This window comes from Symphalangus syndactylus, chromosome 13, assembly GCF_028878055.3.
Source record: "Symphalangus syndactylus isolate Jambi chromosome 13, NHGRI_mSymSyn1-v2.1_pri, whole genome shotgun sequence".
In the NCBI taxonomy this organism is placed as follows: Eukaryota; Metazoa; Chordata; class Mammalia; order Primates; family Hylobatidae; genus Symphalangus; species Symphalangus syndactylus.
The window spans coordinates 116993144-117016130 of NC_072435.2; the positions used below are offsets into that span (position 1 = coordinate 116993144).

A 22987-nucleotide genomic window follows, 5' to 3' on the forward strand; every position below is an offset into this window, starting at 1 on the left:
CTTCAGTTTCATCAACCAGTGTGAGTTAGGGCAGATTTGTCATTGCTTCAGGCCATAGTTAAAAACAAAGGCAATGCTGCTAAGGTAGAGCTTCTACAGACAACCCAGCGCTGGCCCCCTCAGCTCTGGCCTTTCCTGCCTTGGTTATTTCAGTCTTCACTTGCAAACTTCATGAATTTCTGCACCATCCTCCCACCCACCCAAGCACCATAAATCAGGTGGCATGAGGGAGGGTGGCCTGTTGAAACAGGTCTATTTTCAGTCACTGACAGTTCAACCACTTTTGGGGCTGAGCAGTGGGTGGGAATATTTTAACCTCTAGAAATAGAGAGTGAGTTTTCTACCTTTTTTTTTTTTTTTGAGACAAAGTCTTGCTCTGTCACCCAGACTGGAGTGCAATGGCACGATCTCCGTTCACTGCAACCTCTGCTTCGCAGGTTGAAGCGATTCTCCTGCTTCACCCTCCCAAGTAGCTGGGATTACAGGCATGTGCCACCACATCTGGCTAATTTTGTATTTTTAGCAGAAACGTGGTTTCACCATGTTGGTTAGGTTGGTCTCAAACTCCTGACCTCAGGGGATCCACCCGCCTCGGCCTCCCAAAGTGCTGAGATTACAGGCATGAGCCACCACGCCCAGCCCCCTCCCCGACCTTTTTTTTTTTTTAATTGAGACAGGGTCTTGCTCTGTTGCCCAGGCTAGAGTGCAGTGGCACAATCATAGCTCACTGCAGCCTCAAACTCCTGGCCTCAAGCAATCCTCCCACCTCAGCCTCCCAAGTGCTAGGGTTACAGGCATGAGCCACCACACTTGGACTGAGTTTTCTGCCCTTTGTATGTCAGGCCTGTAGCTGCAGACCCTTCTTGAAACCTACTACCTGGCCTCATGCACTGCCCTGTCTGTCTCAGGCTCACACGGCTGTGGCTGGAAAGTAAAATATAACCGTGTCAGGATTTTCAAAACCACTGGAATCACATACCCCAAATTAGCATGGCTCCTTTCTGCAACTGCCACCTCGAGGAGTGAAAAATGGTCCCTGCAGCTGCCCAGCTCAAGCAGATCACGAAACTCTTCTTTGAGGCTTGGACCATGTTCTCTTTATTCTCATTCCACCCGTCAGCTCAAACCCCCCAATGGCTTCCATCACCCTCAGAGTCAAAGCCAATTTTTTTTTTTTTTTTTTTTGAGACAGTCTCACTTTGTTGCCCAGGCTGGAGTGCAGTGGCGCCATCTTGGCTCACTGCAACCTCCACCTCTCAGGTTCAAGTGATTCTCGTGCCTCAGCCTCCTGAATAGCCAAGATTACAGGTACGCACCCCCATGCCCAGCTAATTTTTGTATTTTTAGTAGAGACGAGGTTTCGCTATGCTGCCCAGGCTGGTCTCAAACTCCTGAGCTCAGGTGATCCACCCGCTCAGACTCCCAAAGCACTGGGATTACAGGAGTGAGCCACTGCGCCCGATCCAAGTTCTTTACAATGTTGTAAAATACCTTCTGCCACCTGGTCCTTACTGTTCTGCCCAAATGTCACCTTGGTGAGACATTCCCTGGGGAGCCACTGTATTTCTCCATCCCCCAACCCAAAACTGGCGGCCCCTCATGCCCTGCTCGGGGTTTTCGTTTTGTTACGGTGTTGTCGCTTTTGAAACCCATGCATCACACTCAGTGTGCTCCCCAAGGACAGGTGGTTTTGAATGTTGTCCCTGATGAACCTACAGCAGGGTCTGACAAATTGTAACATTTGTTGAATGAACAAAGGCACGCCTCAGAAAGAGCTCAAAGCCATTCTGACCTGGATCTGGGGTCCCAAGTGAGAGAATTATGCTAAGAATGCCATTCTGGGCCAAAATGACTTTTGACATACTGTGATTTCTGCTGTATCTCCCCAAACTTCATTTATTTGCCAACTATGTTTATAATCTGCCCATACCTATATGCCACATCAATTATTTATTGAATGTTTTTCTTTAAATTGACTCAGTTTTCAGTTTTTTAGCCTTGTCCTAGATGATAATATCCATGAAATCATGAGCTTGGGGTACTGGTTATAGTTTTTCCTATACAATGTTAAATTAAATCTAAAATTGTTTTTCTACCTTTTTTCTATGTACCACCTAGAACAATGCCCACCATGTAGGAGGTTGTCAATAAATACATGCTTTGGGAGGCCAATGCAGGAGGATCTCTTGGGCCCAGGCATTTGAGGCCAGGCTGGACAACATAGTGAGACTTTGTCTCTACAAAAATTTTAAAAATTAGCTGGGTATGGTGGCACATGCCTATAATCCAGCTACTCAGGAGGCTGAGGTGGGAGGATCACTTGAGCCTGGGAGATCAAGGCTGCAGTGAGCTGTGATCACACCATTGAACTGTAAGCCTGGGCAACAGAGCAAGACCCTAACTCAAAAAAATAAATACATGCAAATGAATGAATAGGGAATCCAGATAAAGTTCCAGCAAGAACTCCCTTCCACCTCCTGATCCCAACCAGGGATGTGGCCTCCGGTGGGGCCAGCTGGACCAGGAAAGGGAAAGCTGTCTTTGGTGGAAGGTGCCAGGGCACAGGCTGCCTCGAGAGGACCCCTGGGCATTGGCAGGTGTGGTGCCTGGATGAGGGTGGCAGAAGAAAAGGGCTTCCTTACCCATGTACAGATGGTCCTCATTGGGGTCATCCAGGACCTTGGCACAGCCACATGGAATAGGCAGGAGACGGACGGCGGGGGAGAAAAAGAGAGAACAGATATGAGCAGGGAGGAGGCAGCATCCGCATGGCTGCATTTGCCAACAGGAGGGCTGCACTTGGCAGTGTGTTTCCCAGTTAAGATGGAGGATAGGGAAAACTCCCAGAGTGTGAGATCCTAATGGCTATTTGGAAAATAAATGCCCCTCTGTCTGATCCCCAAGGATCTGAACACTCAGATAGAAGGTTGCAAAAGGGAGGGGCCAAAATATCCCCCCGGAAATATCTCATGCTTGAATAAGAATCCAACCCATCTCCGGCTGGGCGCAGTGGCTCATGCCTGAAATCCCAGCACTTTGGGAGGCCAAGGCGGGCGGATCCCCTGAGGTCGGGAGTTCGATACCAGCCTGATCAACATGGAGAAATCCCATCTCTACTAAAAATACAGAATTAGTCCGGTGTGGTGGTGCATGCCTGTAATCCAGCTACTCAGCAAGCTGAGGCAGGAGAATCACTTGAACCTGGGAGGCGGAGGTTGCAGTGAGCCAAGATCGCACCATTACACTTCAGCCTGGACGACAAAGCAAGACTCTGTCTCAAAAAAAAAAAAAAAGAATCCAACCCATCTCCTAGGAGACAACGGTGTTCAGGGTGAAAATTCCAATCCTATCTGGGCTCAAGTGACTCCATGAAGCCTCCCCACTGCCCCTACCCCCACAGGAAATGATGTCTCCCTGCCCAGAACAGCCACAGCACTTTCTTTCCAAAGGGCAGGCAGCAAGCTACATCCACCTTGGTTTCCTCAGTGGCGTCCTGTACAGGGCACGGCATACAGAAGGTGCCCAGGGAATATCTGATGAATGAACAAACAGATGGGCTGGCAGAGAGTCTCGTTGGGTGAAAAGGCCAAATGCCATAGGGCAGCGGAGAGAAAAGACACCCTGCCAGGACCCAGGGCCCCTCGCTAACCAAATGCCCTTGGGCTTCCTCGAAAATGGCCAACTCTAGCACCAGTGAGTCGAGATTGTGGCACTTAGTGTAGTGGTGGTGGTGATGGCCCGCAACTGCCATCTCTCTTCTTTGGGAAGAAACAAGTGCAGCCTCCCTGGCTAGACTAGTCCCCCTGATTCTTCCCCCATCATGTCCGCTTTCTCCAGCCACCCAAGATCAATAAGACAACAGGCCCCAGGAAAGGGAGGCACTCTAGGCAGAGCCTGTGGGGAAGGCACACCCAGGGCCTTGTCCACCTAGAGTTCTGCACCAGATGAGTCCCAGGCAAGGTGGTAGCTAGCCCTCACATCTCCCAAAGGGACCGTGTACTCCCCCAAACAGAGGCTTCCAGCCCTTTCCACATGCAGCTCCCTGCCCTGCAATGACTTTCTGTGACTTCTCATCCAGGAACCACCCCGGCCATCTCAAACATCACTTCCTCTAAGAGGCCTCTCCCAGCTTCTCCCAGTGAGCTGGCTGCCCCTGCTCTGTACTCCCATGGCACTCTGAACATCCAGCACGGTGACAAGTCCTCGTCATCTAGACCAGAGGTGCTCCAAACATGATCTGGAGACGTCTGCAGATCCCCAAGATGCTTCAGGGAGTTTACAAGGTTCACTATTTTCACTTTAAAATGAAGACAATATTTGCCTTTTTGACTATCATTCTCCACTAGTCTACAGGGTTTTCCAGAAACCTGATGATATGTGATGTCACAACACATTGAATGCAAAAGCAGATATGAGAATCCAAATGTCTCCTATCAAGCTAAACAGTAACCCAAACAAAAGGCAAAAATGAAAAACGAAGCCACTCTTCTACTTTTTATTTTTCATAAAAATGTATTACTCAGCCAGGTGCAGTGGCTCACGCCTGTAATCCCAGCACTTCGGGAGGCCAAGGCAGCCGGATTACGAGTTCAGGAGATCGAGACCATCCTGACTAACATGGTGAAACCCCATCTCTATTAAAAATACAAAAAGTTAGCCTGGCGTGGTGGTGGGCACCTGGAGTCCCAGCTACTTGGGAGGCTGATGCAGGAGAATCGCTTGAACCCAGGAGGCAGAGGTTGCAGTGAGCTGAGATCACGCCACTGCACTCCAGCCTGGGCAACAGAGCAAGACTCCATCTCAAAAAAGAAAAAAAATGTATTACTCATGTTAATACGTAATAAGCTTATTGTTCTCTTTTTGTTTTTTTTCTTTTCTTTTTTAGAAACGGGGTCTCACTCTCTCTCCCAGGCTGGAGTGCAGTGGCGCAGTCATGGCTCACCGTAGCCTCGAACTCCTGGACTGAAGCGATACTCCCACCTCGGCCTTCAGAATAGCTGGGACCAAAGGCGTGCACCACCATACCCAGCTAATTTTTTAAATTTTTTGTAGAGACGAGGTTTCGTCATGTTGCTCAGGCTGGTCTCAAACTGCTGTCCTCAGGCGATCCTCCCACCACGGCCTCCCAAAGTGCTGGGATTATAAGCGTGAGCCATCGCGCCCAGCCTATTGTTTTTAAATAATTAATAGTTTAAATTTTCTCAGTTTTAAATTATAATGTGGTAGATATTAATAAATATAAGTCATATAAGTGAAAGTGCTTTTGGGTCTTCAAAAAAAATTTTTTTTTTTTTGAGACAGAGTTTCACTCTTGTTGCCGAGGCTGGAGTGCAATGGCGTGATCTCAGCTCACTGTAACCTCTGCCTCCCTGGTTCAAGAGATTCTCCTGCCTCAGCCTCCCGAAGTGGCTGGGATTACAGGTACCCGCCACCACGCCCAGCTAATTTTTTTGTACTTTTAATCAAGTACAAGGGGATCCTGAGACCAAAAAGTATGAGAATGGCTGATCTAGAGCAGGGGCTGGCAAACTACAGCATGTGGGCCAAATTCAGCCCTCTGTCTTGTTTGTTTGTTTTGTATTTTTAGCAGAGACAGGGTTTCACCATGTTGGCCAGGCTGGTCTCAAACTCCTGATCTCAGGTGATCTGCCCACCTCGGCCTCCCAGAGTGCTGTCATTATAAGCATGAGCCAGTGCACCCGGACTTGTTTTTGGAAATAAAGTTTTACTGGAACACAGCCGTGCCATTTGTTTACATCATGTGTGTGGCTGCTTTTGCGCTACAACTACCCATATGTGTAAGGAGAAAGAGAACCAGCTTCAAAGAGACAGAAATGGGTGAAGGGATCCCTCTGAGCCTCAATTCCTTTGTCCGTAAAATGAGAGTAATAAATATCTGACAGAAAAACAAAGCAGGCAAAAGAAAGAAGGGAAAAATAGTTAATGTGAGTAACAAATAGTCTTAGGGAGCAGTAAATACAACTCAGCCCTGCAGTGAGTGGTCTGGTGTGACCTGGCTCTCCCTGGAAACCAGTGGCGGGGTGTTTAGGTATTAACAAAGCCAGGGCCTCCCTCCCTCCTGGGCGCCTCCACCCTTTTACCTCCACCAGCTTCACCACATTGGGGTGGTCCAGCTTCTTGAGGATGGCAATTTCCTGGTACACCTGCTCAATGGGGCCCCTGGGCTGGATGCAGCCTCCAGGAGCTGGCCGGGTGCCTCGGGGTGGGGGGCGACCTGAAGGAAACAAAAACAGACCCAGGGTCAGGGCAAAGAGACTTTCCTCCGCAGAGGGCAGCTGCAGGTGGGATGCCAAAAGGGGGAGGATCTCTGCAGGGCTGGAGTGGCTGCTGCCACCAGGGGCTTTAACTAGCCCTCTCCTCTGTCTCCTCTGCTGCTGGGAAGTGAGTAAGGGTGGAGCCCTCGGCTGTCCTGTGAATTCCCTCCTTCCTGTCACATCCCCAGTCCATGCCCCAGTCCACAGTGAAAGGCAGGAGTGCTGAGGCAACTGCAGTCCAGCTCAGCAATCTCAACACCCAGGGTGAGTCAATCACTTCCCCTCTCTGGGCTCAGTTTTTGCAGTCCATAAAATGGACATAAACATGAACTCTTATCTCCTTAACTCATAGCACAGATGGCCGGCTGGGCGCTGTGGCTCATGCCTGTAATCCCAGCACTTTGGAAGGCTGAGGCGGGCAGATTGCTTGAGCCCAGGAGTTCAAGACCAGCCTGGGCAACACAGCGAAACCCTGACTCTATAAAAATAATCACAAAAAATTAGGGCCGGGCACAGTGGCTCACTCCTGTAATCCCAGCACTTTGGGAGGCTGAGGCGGGCGGATCACGAGGTCAGGAGATCGAGACCATCCTGACTAATACAGCGAAACCCCATCTCTACTAAAAATACAAAAAATTAGCCGGGCGTGGTGGTGGGCGCCTGTAGTCCCAGCTACTCGGGAGGCTGAGGCAGGAGAATGGCGTGAACCTGGGAAGCGGAGCTTGCAGTGAGCCAAGATAGCGCCACTGCACTCCAGCCTGGGCGACACAGCAAGACTCCATCTCAAAAATAATAATAATAATAATAATAAAAATCACAAAAAATTAGCCAGGTATGGTGGCACATGCCTGTGGTCCCAGCTACTCAAGAGGCTGGGGTGGGAGGATCACCTGCGCCCAGGAAGATCAAGCCTGCAGTGAGAAGTGATCATGCCACTGCACTCAGCCTGGGTGACACAGCGAGACCCTATCAAAAAAAAAAAAAAATGAAATAGCACTGATGTAAAATGAAGCCAGGGAGAAGAAAAGAAGCAAGCATCAGGAGAGAAAAACAAAAGGCTATCCAGAAAGGAGAGGCACTCAGGCCGCCGCTTGATCCTGCAGTAAACAATTAGGCAGTCACAAGGATGTACAGGCCTACAGTGAAAACCCTCACGATGGCACACATCCCATGTAAGTAAGGCTCTAAGTGTGACTAACAGAATAGAACAGGGATGTGATCGGCCTCGGAAAAGGAAAGGCAAAAGTACAGGTGTCAGAGGGAGGATGTGAAAGGAGGAAAGCTGAGTTCAAAGGAAAAGGGAGGGCGTGGGGAGGCGGGAGACACTCGCCATACAGCTGGAGAGAGGGGAAAGTGGGGGGTGTGTGTCCACAGAGGAGCTGACCATCAGGAGAGCGTTCCACTGCCTGCTGGGGAAAGGGAGGTGCTACGGTCAGGATGTCTGTGCTCCTCCAAAATTCATATGTCAAAACCTAATCCCCAATGTGATGGTATTAGGAGATGGGACATTTGGGAGAAGAGTAGGTCACAAAGGTAGAGCTCTCATGAATGAGATTAGTGCTGTTATAAAAGAGACCCCAGGCCGGGCACAGTGGCTCAGGCTTGTAATCCAAGCACTTTGGGAGGCCGAGGCGGGTGGATCATGAGGTCAGGAGATCAAGACCATCCTGGCCAAACCCCATTTCTACTAAAAATACAAAAATTAGCCGGATGTGGTGGTGCACACCTGTAGTCCCAGCTACTTGGGAGCCTGAGGCAGGAGAATCGCTTGAACCCAGGAGGCGGAGGTTGCAGTGAACCAAGATTGCGCCACTGCACTCCAGCCTGGTGACAGAGTGAGACTCTGTGACTCTGCCTCAAAAAAAAAAAAAAAAAGACCCCAAAGAGCTGTCTAGCCCCTCTGCCATGTAAGGATGCGGTCAGAAGGCACTACCTGTGTTTGTTTGTCTGTTTTGAGACAGGGTCTTCTACCAGGCTGGAGTGCAGTGGTGCAATCAAGAATCACTGCAGCCTCGAACTCCCAGGCCCAAGTGATCCTCCCACCTCAGCCTCCCGAGTAGCTAGGACTACAGGTGCACACCACCATGCCCAGCTAATTTTTAAATTTTTGGTAGAGGCAGGGGTCTCACTACATTGCCCACACTGGTCTCAAACTCCTGGGCTCAAGTGATTTGCCCATCACGGCCTCCCAAAGTGCTGGCGTGAGCCACCACTCCCAGCCTGAGATGGTGCTAACTATGAACCAGCCTCCAGAAGTGTGAGAAATAAATGTCTGTTAGGTTAAGCCACCCAGTCTCTGGTATGTTGTTACAGGACACCATTTGTTATTTTGTTAAGACAGGAGGTAAGAAGGAGTGTTTAAGCAAGCGAAATCCTCTACTGTCACTGGAAGAAGCCAGAAGCAGATGTCAAAAATTGATAATAGTGATGTGAGGATTATGACCTGGTGCAGCGTTTGGATAAGCAGGATAAACCAGGGTCCTACTGTTAGGATGGGGTTTGTTCTTTCTTTTTTTTTTTTTCTTTTGAGATGGAGTCTCGCTCTGTTGCCTAGGCTGGAGTGCAGTGGCGCGATCTCGGCTCACTGTAACCTCCGCTTCCCAGGTTCAAGCAGTTCTCTGCCTCAGCCTCCCGAGTAGCTGGGATTACAGGCGCCCACCACGCCTGGCTACTTTTTTGTATTTTTGGTAGAGATGGGGTTTCACCATCTTGACCAGGTTGGTCTTGAACTCCTGACCTCGTGATCCACCTGCCTCGGCCTCCCAAAGTGCTGGGATTACAGGCATCAGCCACCATGCCCAGCTGTTTGTTCTTATCTAATTTCTCTTTTTGGCCCAAGCTGACATTTTGCCCAGCAATGCTGACAGGGAGCTTATGTTGAAGCAGCCTCCAGTACGCTCACCTGCAGCCTATCATCTGACCACACACAGGAGCTACCAGTAACTAAAAGTGCTAAAAGCCAAGGCTGCCTATAGGAGAAGGAAAGAGGTCAGCAAGAAACTGGTCTCCATCATGAGCCCTCCTGTGCTCTGGCCTTTTTTTTTTTTTCCTGTAGATGTAATTCAAATACCTCGTGGTATTTAAATTTTTCTAATTTATCTTTTTTTTTTTTTTTTTTGAGAGATGGAGTCTCACTCTGTCGCCCAGGCTGGAGAGCAGTGGCGCAATCTCAGCTCACTCCAACCTCCGCCTCCCAGGTTCCAGCGATTCTCCTGCCTCAGCCTCCCGAGTAGCCAGGGATTTACAGGTGTGTACCACCACGCCTGGCTAATTTTTGTATTTTTTAGTAGACGCAGGGTTTCACCATATTGGCCAGAATGATCTCAAACTCCTGACCTCGTGATCCACAAACCTTGGCCTCCCAAAGTGCTAGGATTATAGGCGTGAGCCACCGTGCCCTGCTAAATTTACCATTTTAAAATGTGTATTTTAATGGTTTTTAGTGCATTGACAAGGTTGTGCAACCATCACCATTATCTATTGCATAATTTTTTTTTCTTTTTTTGAGACGGAGTCTTGCTCTGTCACCCAGGCGGGAGTGCAGTGGCGTGATCTCGGCTCACTGCAACCTCCACCACCTTGGTTCATGCAAATTCTCCTGCCTCAGCCTCCCGCGTAGCTGGGATTACAGGCACACACCACTACACTCAGCTAGTTTTTCTATTTTTAGTAGAGATGGGGCTTCACCATGTTGAGTCAGGCTGGTCTTGAACTCCTGACCTCAAGTGATCCACCCGCCTCGGCCTCCCAGAGTGCTGGGATTACAGGTGTGAGCCACCACGCCCGGCCAACTGCAGAATATTTTCAATGCCTCCCTAAATATCTGTATACATATCTGATATCTATCAGCATTCACCCCTCATTTCCCCTGTTCCCCAGAGCCCCTAGCAATCACAAATCTACTTTTGTTCCTATGGATTGGCCTATTCTGGGTATTTCACATAAACAGAATCACATAATATGTGACCTTTTGTGTCAGGCTTCTTTCACTTAGCATAATGTCTTTAAGACCCCTCTGTGCTGGGGCATGAATTGGTACTTCATTACTTTTAATGGCTGAATAATATTCCATTGGATGCATATATAATCTATTCATTCTCTGAAGCTGTGTGTGCTGTTTCCACTTTTTAGTTATTGTGACTAAACCTGCTATGAACATTCACACATCAGCTCCTGTGTGAACATGGATGTTCCGTTCTCTTGGGTATATAAGTAGGAGTGAAATTACTGAGTCATATGGTAACATCATGTTTAACTTTTTGAGGAATTGCCAGTGTTTTCCTCTATTGGATTTTTTGACTTGATACCTATATAACTTTAATAAATATTTTTATTTTATTATTTTTTGAGACAGAGTCTTGCTCTGTCACCCAGGCTGGAGTGCAGTGGTACGATCTTGGCTCACTGCAAACTCCTCCTCCCAGGTTCAAGCAATTCTTGTGCCTCAGCCTCCCAAGTAGCTGGAACTACAGGCATGTGCCACCATGCCCAATGCAATGGTTCCCATTCAGGGGGCTCTGCCCTGTCTTGCCCCAGCCCCTGTACCTAAGAACAAAGGCCCGCCAAACTCACGTGGAAAGCCGGCCTGCCGGATCAGCTTCTTTTTGGACAGCACCTTCATTGCCTGCAGGAAAAAAAGACCCCAGGTCCTGGTTAAAGCAGGGAGGAGAAGGGGAAGGAGGGAGCAGTGGGGGTTCCTCTACTCCAAAGCCGGCCCAAGCTCCTGGCCCCCTGGCAGGCTCAGATCAACAGAGTGAGCCCCTCATTACCAGAGGGGGTCGAGCAGCCATGGGGTTGTAGGGAGGCTGGACTCCTGGGGTGCCTCCAGCCCTGAGGTGTTCGTGAGGCTCACAGTCACCTCTCTCAGCTGGGAAACCACGAGCCTCGGGACTTGCTGCCATCGAATCAAAACACAAGTGAGCTGGAGTGATGGGCAAAGGGGGGCAGGACTGGTTGTTTTACACATGGGGAAACTGAGGCTCAGCTGTTTTACACATGGGGAAATATCACTTGTCAAAGTCACATGGTTGGCACACAATAGAGTCAGGTTCAAAACTACGCTGGACTGACTCCAAAGCCACCCACGCAGACATCTGTCTCACTGCTGCCTTGTTCTCAGTACTATGGAGGATGCAGAGATGACAGCTCAGAGGAAGGGCATAAAAGCCTTTTGCTGAATGAGCAACTCTTTCTGGGCCAATCCCCTCACCTCCCCATTTTCCCATCTGTAAAATGGGCATACCACTTCCTTCCTAAGGCACAAAATAAACATGACCTAAGAATAAAATGAGACAACAGCTAGGAAAACTTCCCAGGAAGCTGAGTGCTGGAAAGGAGGCTCTTCTGTGGATAAGGATGGGGCAGGGAGGAGAATGCGGATACTCACATAGTAGGTATTGTCATTTTCATTGTAGGCCAACTTGACGACACCATAGGAGCCCTGGATAAAGGGAGATGCCCATGACATACTATCCAGAAGTTAAGATCTGCAAAATGAGAACCCTAATACAGACGTTGCAAACCGGCAGCCCATTGGTGAAATCTGTCCCGCAACTGTATTTTATTGGAGCCCAGGTTTTTACAAAGTTTGGATTAGTTGCCAAGATTTAAAAACAGAAAGATCTGGGCTGGGCGCAGTGGCTCCTACCTGTAATCCCAATACTTTGGGAGGCCGAGGCAGGCGGATCACTGGAGGTCAGGAGTTTGAGACCAGCCTGGCCAACATGACGAAACTCCGTCTTTACTAAAAATACAAAAATTAGCCGGGGCATGGTAGCAGGCACCTGTAATCCCAGCTACTCCGGGGGCTGAGGCTTGAGAATCATTTAAACCCGAAAGCGGAGGCTGCAGTGAGCCAAGACTGCGGCACTGCACTCCAGCCTGGGCGACACAGTGAAACTCAGTCTCGAAAAAAACAGAAAGGTCCGATATAAAAATCTATATTCCTTGCCAGGCATGGTGGCTTACACCTGTAATCCCAGCACTTTGGAAGGCCGAGGCGGGCAGATCACTTGAGGTCAGGTTTGAGAACAGCCTGGGCAACACAGTGAAACCCTGTCTCTACAAAAATTACAAAAATTAGCCAGGTGTGGTGGTACACACCTGTACTCCCAACTACTTGGGAGGCTGAGGCAGGAGAATCGCTTGAGCCTAGGAGGCAGAGGTTACAGTGAGCCGAGACTGCACCACTGCACTCCAGCCTTGGTGATAGAGCAAGACCCTGTCTAAAAAAAAAAAAAAAAAAAAAAAAAAAAAAAAAAAAATCAAGATTCCTAGTTTCTTTTGAAAAAATGGAAAAGTCTAGCTATATGTAGCCCTCATTTCCATATGTTAATGGTTTGCCACCGTCCTTACCACTCCCTACTACCTTACAGCTGGCATGCCTCACTCCTTTATATTACTTACTTGTTTTCTATTGGCATTCGGATTTTTGACCATGGTGATGATACCCCCCATTGGCTAAAACAAAAGCAAAACTAGATGTCAGAGTACCTCGGGGTGAAACAAAACCCCAAATGTATTGGGGATGTAACTATCACCAAGGCGATATGGAATTTCACTGGAAGCTTTCTGAGCTTCTGCAGAAACATATTTAATTTTAAGATACAAGAAAACAAAACCAAAAACCTAGATCATTAATGACAAAACTCTCTCCACCAACCTCGCCTTCAAAGACTCCTCTCCTGCTCCCAGCTTTACTCCGTTCCCTCCACAGTATCTGAAAGCCCCTGGTGAATGCAGAAAGCCAGCCTAGCCCCGGGGATATTTACCTTTCCAATTTCATCCTTCAGGGTATACTGATTCAGCTGCACACAGTCCTAGAGAGTAAGCAGAGACACGTGGAAAATGAATTTTAAGTTTGCAACTAGAGGCCAGGCGCAGTGGCTCACACCTATAAGCCCTTCAGGAGACCAAGGCGGGAGGATCACTTGAATTCAGGAGTTCCAGACCAGCCTGGCTAACATGGTGAAATCCTGTCTCTATTAATAATATAAAAATTAGCCAGGCGTGGTGGTGGGCACCTGTAATCCCAGCTACTCAGAAGGCTGAGGCACGAGAATCGCATGAGCCCGGGAGGTGGAGGTTGCGTGAGCGGAGATTGCACCATTGCACTCCAGCCTGGGCAACAGAGTAAAACTGTGTCTCAAAAAAAAAAAAAAAGTTTGCAACTAGATACATTTCTCCAAATTAAACACATACAGGTAACCAGAACCCAAATCAAGAAAGAGAACATCCCCAGCTCCCAGAAGCCACTCGCACCTCTGCCCTCCTCCAGGTGGCCACTCTCCTGACTTCTAACAACACTGATTTTGCTTGTTGTACTTTGTCAAAATGTAACCACACACTGTGGACTCTTGTAAAACCCATTTTTTAAAGAAAGTTGTTCCTACTTTTAAAAAGTAAATTTTAAATCAAACAAGTAATCCTTGGCTACCTTGTCCTGTAAAAACATAAAGCGATACAAGAAAAGCAAGTCTGTGCAACCTTGGGGTAGACAAGGGTTTCTTAGATAATACAAAAAAGGTACAGACAAAAGAAACAAATGATAAATTGGACTTCACCAAAATCAAAACTTTGGCTCTTTTTTTTTTTTTGAGATGGAGTTTTGCTCTTGCTGCCCAGGCTGGAGTGCAATGGCACAATCTCGGCTCACCACAACCTCCGCCTCCCAGATTCAAGCAATTGTCCTGCCTCAGCCTCCCGAGTAGCTGGGATTACAGGCACCCACCACCACGCCCAGCTAAATTTTTTGTATTTTTAGTAGAGACGGGGTTTCTCCATGTTGGCCAGGCTGGTCTCTAACTCCTGACCCCAGGTGATCCTCCCGCCTTGGCCTCCCAACGTGCTGGGATTACAGGCATGAGCTACTGGGCCTAGCCTATTTTGTTTTTTGTAGAGATGGGTCTTGCTATTATTGCCCAGGCTGGTCTCAAACTCCTGGTCTTAAGTGATCCTCCCACCTCAGTCTCCCAGGTAGCTGGGATTACAGGCATAAGCCATTGCACCAGGCCTTGGCAGTTTCTTAACAAACATCTGCCGTACCACAGACCATTCTACCCAATAGAAGTGAAAATGTGTTTACAAAGAATTGCATATAAATATTAATAACAGCTTTAGTTGTAATAATAAAAAATTGGAAGCAATCCAAATGTCCTTCAACAGGTAAATGAATAAACAAACTGGTACGTCCATATAACTGAAATTATTCAGCAATAAAAAGGAACTACAGATATACACCACAACATGGATAAATCTCAAAATAATGATGCTGTGAAAGAAGCTAAGCTAAAAAGGAGCCATTGCTCATAGGTCCTAGCTCTGTTTTTGGTTCATGCTGTGAATTCTCCCTCCTCTCAACTCTCCAGGGCCCCGTCTCCAATTATGAAAGTTTTTCCTGGCCTTCAAAATGTAGTCCCTATAGCCCCTTCAAAATCAGCCTCTTTGGCAGGGCACAGCGGCTCGTGCCTGTAATCCCAGCACTTTGGGAGGCTGAGGCAGGTGGATCACTTGAGGTCAGGAGTTCGAGACCAGCCTGGCCAAAATGGCATAGCCCCATCTCTACTTAAAAAAAAAAATACAAAAATTAACTGGGCGTGGTGGTGCACACCTGTAGTCCCAGCTACTCGTGAGGCTGAGGCAGGAGAATAGCTTGAACCTGGAAGGTGGAGGTTGCAATGAGCCAAAATTGCATAACTGCACTCCAGCCTGGGCGACAGAGCAACCCTCTATCTCAACAACAACAACAACAAAAAAGCCCCTTTAGAAAGGCATTCTCATGTTGGGTCTTCTTCCAATTAAATTCATTCATTCCTTCAACAAATATTTTTGCACTCCTACTATGGCCAGGTACTGTGCTAGGCTCTGGGGATGGGATGGGGTGTGGGGGTGGATGTATGATCCTATGGAGCTTACGTTCTGGCTGGGAGGAGACAGGCAGTGAACAACTCAACCAACACACAGATAATCAGATGCTGATGAATGTTACGAAGGAAAGCAAATAGGGCCATGGGGCAGAGAGAGGCTGGAGGGTGCTTTAGGGAGGGTGGCCCAGGAAGCCTTTTGGAGGAGGTGATACTGGAGTTGAGACTTGGACGTTAGACGGAATAGGCCTTAAAAAATTGGCATGGGGTGGTGGGGGAGGTGGTTCCAAGCAGAAGGAACAGCGAGAGTACAGACCCAAGGCAAGAGCTTGGATTCCGAGGAATGCGAAGGCAGGAACAGAGGGAGCTTAGGGAGCTGGCAGCAGAATAGCAGGAGGGGTGGGAAGGTCAGACCACACAGGGCCCTGTGAACCCTGGTGGGGATCTGAGTTCTAATCTATCCCCCCAGGGTTTACAGTAAGGGTCTTGTGAGAAATGCACAGGAAGTGCTGAACCCAGTGCCTGGTGCCAATGCACACTCCGCCAGGCTGGTGGTCGCCAGGCTCTCAGTGACCCGCCTCATTCCATCACACCTTCGCCCACACCTCAGTCTCTTTGCTGGAGGCTCCCTCTGGCCCTGCAGCTGCTCTGTCCACACTCGCAGCGGGTCACACACACCGCCCCAGCAGCCCTCACCCATGAGTATAAACATCCCAGCTCCCTCATCCCTGGCGGGATGACTCTGAGGCTGCTGTTCTGTGCTGTTTCCCAGGGTCCCCCAGAAGGAACAAGCCCCAGCGGCCCACACTCCACACTGGTAACCAGCTCCATGACCCACCCTTTGCTGACCACCTTCCCTTCCCCATGCTGATTCACGACCCACTAGGGCCCCTTTTTGGCCCCAGCTGCCCCCCAGGTTCCCTGGAGTCAACTCCTAGGTCAACCGTGGCACTCACATCCTTCTGGGGGAACCCAACCTTCCACAGAGGCCCTGCTGGGGGCAGGGAAGGGCACCGGGGACCCCTAGGACCTGGCTCACCACCGGCTCACGCACCTGCATACCCGTGATGGAGACGTGGTGAGACTCCACTGTCGGCCGCCGGGGCAGCCGAGGCGAGGACTGCGGAGAGCCGACGGGCGAGTAGGGCAGGGACGGGCAGATGCAGCGTCCGTTCATGTCCAGGCTGCCGCTGGCTGCCAGCCCACCCTGGGACCGCTCTTGCAGAGACAGCTTGCGACCGGAGAGGTGGGGCCGGGCCTGGGACCCAGAGGTGTCGAGGGGGACCTCTTGGCCATCGGCCTCCAGGGGCCGGTCCCGGGCCAAGCCGAGGTCCACAGCACAGCCCGGCTCACACTCGGTGACCACAATGAAGGACTCCATGCCCAGGTGGATGCTCAAGGATGAGAGGCCCCGCAGGGCCTCACAAGGCTTCTGGCTTTTGCTGCTGCTGCTGCTGCCCCTGCCCCCCAGCTCATCCTGGGGGGCGGCCCGGTTGCTGCTGGGCTGGCTAGAGACACATGATGACATGGTGCATGCGCCAGCTTCATCCAGCACACTGGGGCACTCCCATCCGGCAGCGGAGCCACCTGCAGAAAGAGAAAGGATCAGCCGGCCCAGCTCCTACAGGCAAAGACAGGAAAGGATCCCCTCTCCTCCTGGACCAGGCTGCTGTCTAATTCCTGCCTCTAGTTGACATCCTAAAAAAATATTGCAAAACATGGTGTGATCCGATCTCTGAGTCTATACAGAAAAGCACAGTCTGCATCTTCTTATATTTTTTCTTTTATTATTTTTTCTTTTTGTCTTTTTTTTTTTTTTTTGAGACAAGATCTCTCTCTCTCTCTCTGTTGCCCAGGCTGGAGTACAGTGGTGCAATCATAGCTCAGTGCACCCTTGAACTCCTAGGCTCAAGTGATCCTCCCATCTTAGCCTCCCAAGTAGCTGGAACTACTTCTCACACACCATGACAATAATTCCTAACTCAATTCCTATAGGAACAAGTATAAGAAAACCCCCAAGTAGAGCACACATGTCCCCTACAGAATTGACAGCTGCTTCCAGCTCAAGCCAATTGTTGCTCGGCAGGAATTTGGGCCTACTATTGCTGGTCTTCCCTTTGTTTTTCCCAAGAGAAGCCCTAAGGAGGTTAATAAGGTTGCCTGACTTTTTATTTTCAAATGCTGGACATTAACAATGCAGGTCAGGGCTGGACTCCGTGGCTCACACCTGTAATCCCAGCACTTTGGGAGGCTAAGGCAGGCAGATCACTTGAGGCCAGGAATTCCAGATCAGCCTGGCCAACATGGTGAAACCTCGTCTCTACTAAAAATACAAAAATTAGCCTGGCATGGTGGCATGTGCCTGTAATCCCAGCTACTCAGGAGGCTGAGGCAGGAGAATCGCTGGAACCCAGGAGGCGGAGGTTGCAGCGAGCCAAGATCATGCCACTGCACTCCAGCCTCAGCAATAGACCAAGACTGTCTCAAAAAAAAAAAAAAAAAAAAAAAAAAGGTCGGGGGGAATCAAGTATATGCCATAATATGGATGAACCTCTAAAATATTATGCTTACTGAAGGAAGCCAGTCACAAAAGGTCACATATATATGATGCTATTTATATGACATTTTTAGAACACGCAACTCCACAGAGACAGAAAGTAGACTAATGGTTGCCTAGGACCATGGGGGTGGTGACATTAGCGGGGGTGGGGAATGGCTGCTTAATGGGCACAGGGTTTCCTTTGGGGGTGATTAAAACGTTTTGAAACTAGACAGAGGTAATGGTTGCACAGCATTGTGAATGTACTAAATGCCACTGAACTATACACTTCAAAATGGTCAACTTATGTTATATGAACTTTTATCTCAATTGTTTTAAAAAAGGCCAGGCACGGCGGCTCACGCCTGTAATCTCAGCACTTTGGGAGGACAGGGCGGGTGGATCATGAGGTCAGGAGTTCAAGGCCAGCCTGACCAACATGGAGAAACCCCATCTCTACTAAAAATACAAAAATTAGCCGAGTGTGGTGACGTACACCTATAGTCCCAGCTACTAAGGAGGCTGAGGCAGGAGAATCACTTGAACCCGGGAGACGGAGGTTGCAGTGAGCCAAGATCGCGCCACTGCACTTCAGCCTGGATGACAGAGCGAGACTCCGTCTCAAAAAAACAAAAAAAGAGAGAGAGAGAGAGAGAGGTCGGGCACAGTGGCTCACACCTGTAATCCTCCCAGCACTTTGGGAGGCCAAGGCAGGTGGATCACCGGAGGTCAGAAGTTCAAGACCAGCCTGGCCAACCTGGTGAAACCCTGTCTCTACTAAAAATACAAAAATTACCTGGGCATGGTGGTGGGCACCTGTAATCCCAGCTACTCGGGAGGCTGAAGCAGGAGAATCACTTGAATCCGGGAGGTGGAGTTTGCAGTTACTGAGCCGAGATCGCGCCACTGCACTCCAGCCTGGGTGACTGAACAAGACTCGTCTCAAAAAATAAAAATAAAAAAGATTAACACATCCCCTTAGGCTGTCAATTCTTACCGTCTCTGGGACAGAACATTAACCTTTGGTTAACATGTTTGACAAATTCTGCTGGACAGATGTCACAGGTACCGCTGGAATTCAGGGAGTACATTTGTGGACAGACACCTGTGGATGATGGCCACTCCATGCTAATTACCCACATCACAAAGTGTCTCTCTGGACCATGCTGGCCAACATGGTGAAACCCCGTCTCTACTGAAAATACAAAAATTAGCCAGGTGTAGTGGCGCATGCCCATAATCCTAGCTACTGGAGAGGCTGAGGCAGGAGAATTGCTTGAACCTGGGAGGCAGAGGTTGCAGTGAGCTGAGGTTGTGCCACTGCACACCAGCCTGGCAACAGAGGGAGACTCTGTCTCAAAAAAAAAGGGAGGGGGGAGTCTCTCTAGATGTCCCAGGAAACAGTGGGGGCTCAGCAGAGATTTTATGAATGAATAAAATGGTATCTCCGATGACACTGGGTGGTAGTGGGGTAACACAGAGGAAGGTACAGACAGCGGAAAGCCAGAGCTCCCTGGAGGATCTGGCTGAGAGGCAGAAAATGTCCCTCAGTGCTCTAGGAACAGTCCTTCCAGAAGAACTGATGGAATAGCTACTATGCCAGGCATATGGCAGGGGAAGCCCAACAGGAAAAGCAAAAGGGAAAAACCCAATGTCCCAGCCCTGACACGGGCCTGACTCATGCACACAGAGTGTGTGGTAAGAGAACGCCAAAGAGTCCAATCATGTGGCAAGATGTTCAACCTCATAGTAAGAGAACTGCAAATTCAAACTACAATCAGGCAGCCTGGTGGCTCCCCAAAAAGTTAAACGTAGAGTTACCATATAAGCAGCAATTCCTCTCCTAGGTATAGACCCAAAAGAATTGAAAGCAGGGATTCAAACAGATACTTGTACACTAATGTTCATAGCAGCATCATTCACAATAGCCAAAAGGTATAACCAAGTGTCCATCAACAGATGAATGAATAAACAAAATGTGGCAGAGCCATACAACAGAATACTATACAGCCACAAAAAAGAAGGAAACTCTGACTCACGCTACAAAACAGACGAACCGTGCAGACGTATGTAAGTGAAACAAGCCAGATACTAAAGGACAAGTGTTGTAAGATTTCAGTTACATAAAGTATCTAGAATAGTCAAATTCAGGCCAGATGCAGTGGTTCGCACCTGTAATCCCAACACCTTGGGAGGCCAAGGCAGGCAGATCACTTGAGGTTAAGAGTTGCAGACCAGCCTGGCCAATATGGTGAAACCCCATCTCTACTAAAAATACAAAAATTAGCCAGGCGTGGTGGTGGGCACCTGTAATCCCAGCTACTCAGGAGGCTGAGGCAGGAGAATCACTTGAACCCAGGAGGCAGAGGTTGCAGCGAGGCGAGATTGTGCCACTGCACTCCAGCCTGGGTAACAGAGCGAGACTCCATCTAAAAAAAAAAAAAAAAGTGTTTTAAAGGAAAGAAAATACCTGTAACCATGATCAGAGTTACGATGATAAGGCCTAGGATGCTACGGGATCAGACGGGGCAGGAGGTCGGGAGAGGGGAGCAGTTGGTCTTATCTCCTACTTCTCTGTCCCCCATTCCCCCTTACTGTATCCGAGAAAGAAATCATCAACTCTGTCCCTGTCTCAGCTTCCCCATCAATGAGAGAATACAATTCAAGTTTGATATTTCTCTGTGGCCCTAGCTGCTGCTACTTTACTTCTCCTTTTCATGATCCTTATGTCCCAGAAGAGGAAACTCAGATCCCCTGAAGTTCAACAGCTTAAGGTCATTGACATCCTGTAAAGTTGGTGCCCATCCGATAGTCATAGGATTAGATGAACCAAGCACTCAGAATCATGCCCGGCACGTGGTTAAGTGCTCAAAAACTATTACTTCAACAAACACCCGTTGGATGCTGATATGGTTTGACTCTGTGTCCTCTCCCAAATCTCATCTTGAATTGTACTCCCATAATTCCCGTGTGTTGTGGGAGGGACCCGGTGGGAGATAATTGAATCACGGGGGCGGGTTCCCCCATACTGTTCTCGCGGTGGTAAGTCTCACGAGATCTGATGGTTTTATCAGGGGGCTCCGCTTTTGCGTCTTCCTCATTCTCTCTGCCTGCTGCCCTCCAGGAAAGACGGGAGTTGCTCCTCCTTGCCTTCCGCCATGATTGTGGGGCTTCCCCAGCCACGTGGAACTATAAGTCTAGTTAAACCTCTTTCTGTTGTAAATTGCCCAGTCTCGGGTATGTCTTTACCAGCAGCGCGAACGGACTAATACAGATGCCCATGGCCTGCTCTGGTAGGTAGCCTATGCTCTGGAATGTTCCCACGAGGACTGATGTCCAAGCGAGCTGGCCTGCTCTTGAGTGTGTCCCTCAGCCCTGGCCGCGTGGCCTGCGTCCCCCAGGGCAGGCAGGTAGTCTCTCCCCCATCCTAGAGCTGCCTCTGATAGGGCTGCAAGAGTTCCTGAGAAGAAAATGAGGCCCGGCAGTGCGTCAATGAAGATTTGTTTTTTTCTCACCAACAGGAAAATAATTGCTTCTCGAACTCTACACCAGGCCAAGGGCACCGAGCCATCCGCCCCCGGCAAGGCTGCTTTTAATCGGCCTCCTTGGCAAGCTGGCATCTGGCCCGGGCCTCCCTCACAGCTCTGACGGAGTCTCGGCCTCTGCGGTCTGGAGGAGGATGGAGAGGAGAGACGGCTCAGACCCAGGGCACGCACCTCGGCGCCGGCAGGGCAAGCATGAAACCCCAGAGCTCAGCAGAGAGGAGCCCCAGGGACGCAGGCCCTGACAGGAAGAGATGCATCCAGGGGCTTCTGGCCTCACAGACACCTACAGAGTCTAGGCCAGTGTCCTGAACGGTTTGGGGGTCACAGACCCTACAAAGATCTGATGAAAGCTACCAACGCTCTGTGCAGAAGAAATCATGCAAAAAAACAATAGTTTAGCCTGGAAACAGCAACGGCTAACATTCAACTGAGCTCTCACCAGGCACCCAGCACCGAGATAACCGCCTGCCATGTCACCCTCACAGGACCGGGCCCTCAGCCAGGGAAGGACAGTGAAACATTCGATTCCAGGGGGCGGAGCGTGAGAGGACTTTTTCGCAAAGTTGCTTGGATTTGACAAAATGTCAGCCCCGGCCCTGCATCCTTCCCCATGAAATCCAGGCAGAGGCCATCCCCCAAGGCCGTGCTTCTACCCTGTTCCCTCTCACAGGGCAGCTCATCACAAGCCACCAGAGCCTTCCTAGAGCAGATGGACCCGGGACCTGGGCCAGGATGAGGGAAACGCTCCTTCCTCTGCCAGGAAGCTGAGTGGCGCAGGCCTCCAGGAAACACCTTCTCATTTCCTAGGGGCTATTTCCAACCTGCATCAGCTACCTCCCGCGCAGCAAGCTGCCAGTGGGTGCCAAAGAGGTGCTCCCAAGCCCGGACACACCTGTGCAGGCTCCCTCGAGGTTGCCTCACCCCAGGCACAACAAAAAGGCCCAAAACAGCTCTGAGGATCCTGCCAAGGCCACGGACAATGTCCTGCCCAGGACATCAATGTCCTCCTTGGGAAAATGGGCTCAGCCAGCCACTCCCTGTCTCACATGGGGAAACTGAGGCCCACGGAGGTCCTCAAGGAAATGCATTCATTCATTCATTCATTTGTTCTTTCATGTAGTAATTATAAAGCAATGATCACGTGCTGGATAAACAAAACAGATGTGGTTTTTGCCCCCGAGGGGACTGACAGTCCAGTGGGGGGGACCAACATTTAAAAGTAGGTGCACAAGGCTGGGCGCCGTGGCTCACGCCTGGAATCCCAGCACTTTGGGAGGCCGAGACGGGTGGATCACCTGAGGTTAGGAGTTCAAGACCAGCCTGGCCAAATGGTCAAACCCCGTTTCTACTAAAAATACAAAAATAGCCAGGTGTGGTGGCGGGCGCCTGTAATCCCAGCTACTCGGGAGGCTGAGGCAGGAGAATCGCTTGAGCCTGGGAGGCAGAGGTTGTGGTAAGCCAAGATTGGGCCATTGCACTCCAGCCTGGGTGACAAAGCGAGATTCCATCTTAAAAAAGTAGGGCCCAAATGAATCTATAAGCACAGACTGGGGCAGAAGACCAGGATGTGATCAAAGAGAATACCAGAGGGGACCATTTTAGATTTGAAGGGAGGCGGTGGGTGAAAGAAGGCCCCTCTTGGTGAACGTCTATTAGGCTGAGACCTACAGGGTGAGTAGATACTAAAGGAGCAGGAACTTGTTCCCAGCAGAGGAAACAGCTTCTGAGAAGGCCCCCTGTGGAAAAGAGGCAGGAGAGTGGAGGCAA

At 49.6% G+C, this 22987-nt stretch overlaps 1 protein-coding gene across 9 annotated transcripts in view; it reads right to left on the bottom strand.

The window, feature by feature from the left end:
• CAMKK2 (calcium/calmodulin dependent protein kinase kinase 2) overlaps nt 1-22987 on the bottom strand; it is a 76943-nt gene that overhangs the window by 39493 nt on the left and 14463 nt on the right. For all 9 annotated transcript variants that reach the window (XM_055237764.2, XM_055237772.2, XM_055237767.2 and 6 more), the window contains exons 2-7: nt 16191-16723; nt 13046-13093; nt 11662-11715; nt 10848-10899; nt 6102-6235; nt 2643-2679 (exon numbers count right to left, since the gene is read on the bottom strand). In XM_055237764.2, coding sequence (XP_055093739.1) covers nt 2643-2679; nt 6102-6235; nt 10848-10899; nt 11662-11715; nt 13046-13093; nt 16191-16664 — 799 coding nt within the window. In that variant the 5' untranslated portion in view covers nt 16665-16723. The remainder of the gene's footprint in view (nt 1-2642; nt 2680-6101; nt 6236-10847; nt 10900-11661; nt 11716-13045; nt 13094-16190; nt 16724-22987) is intronic.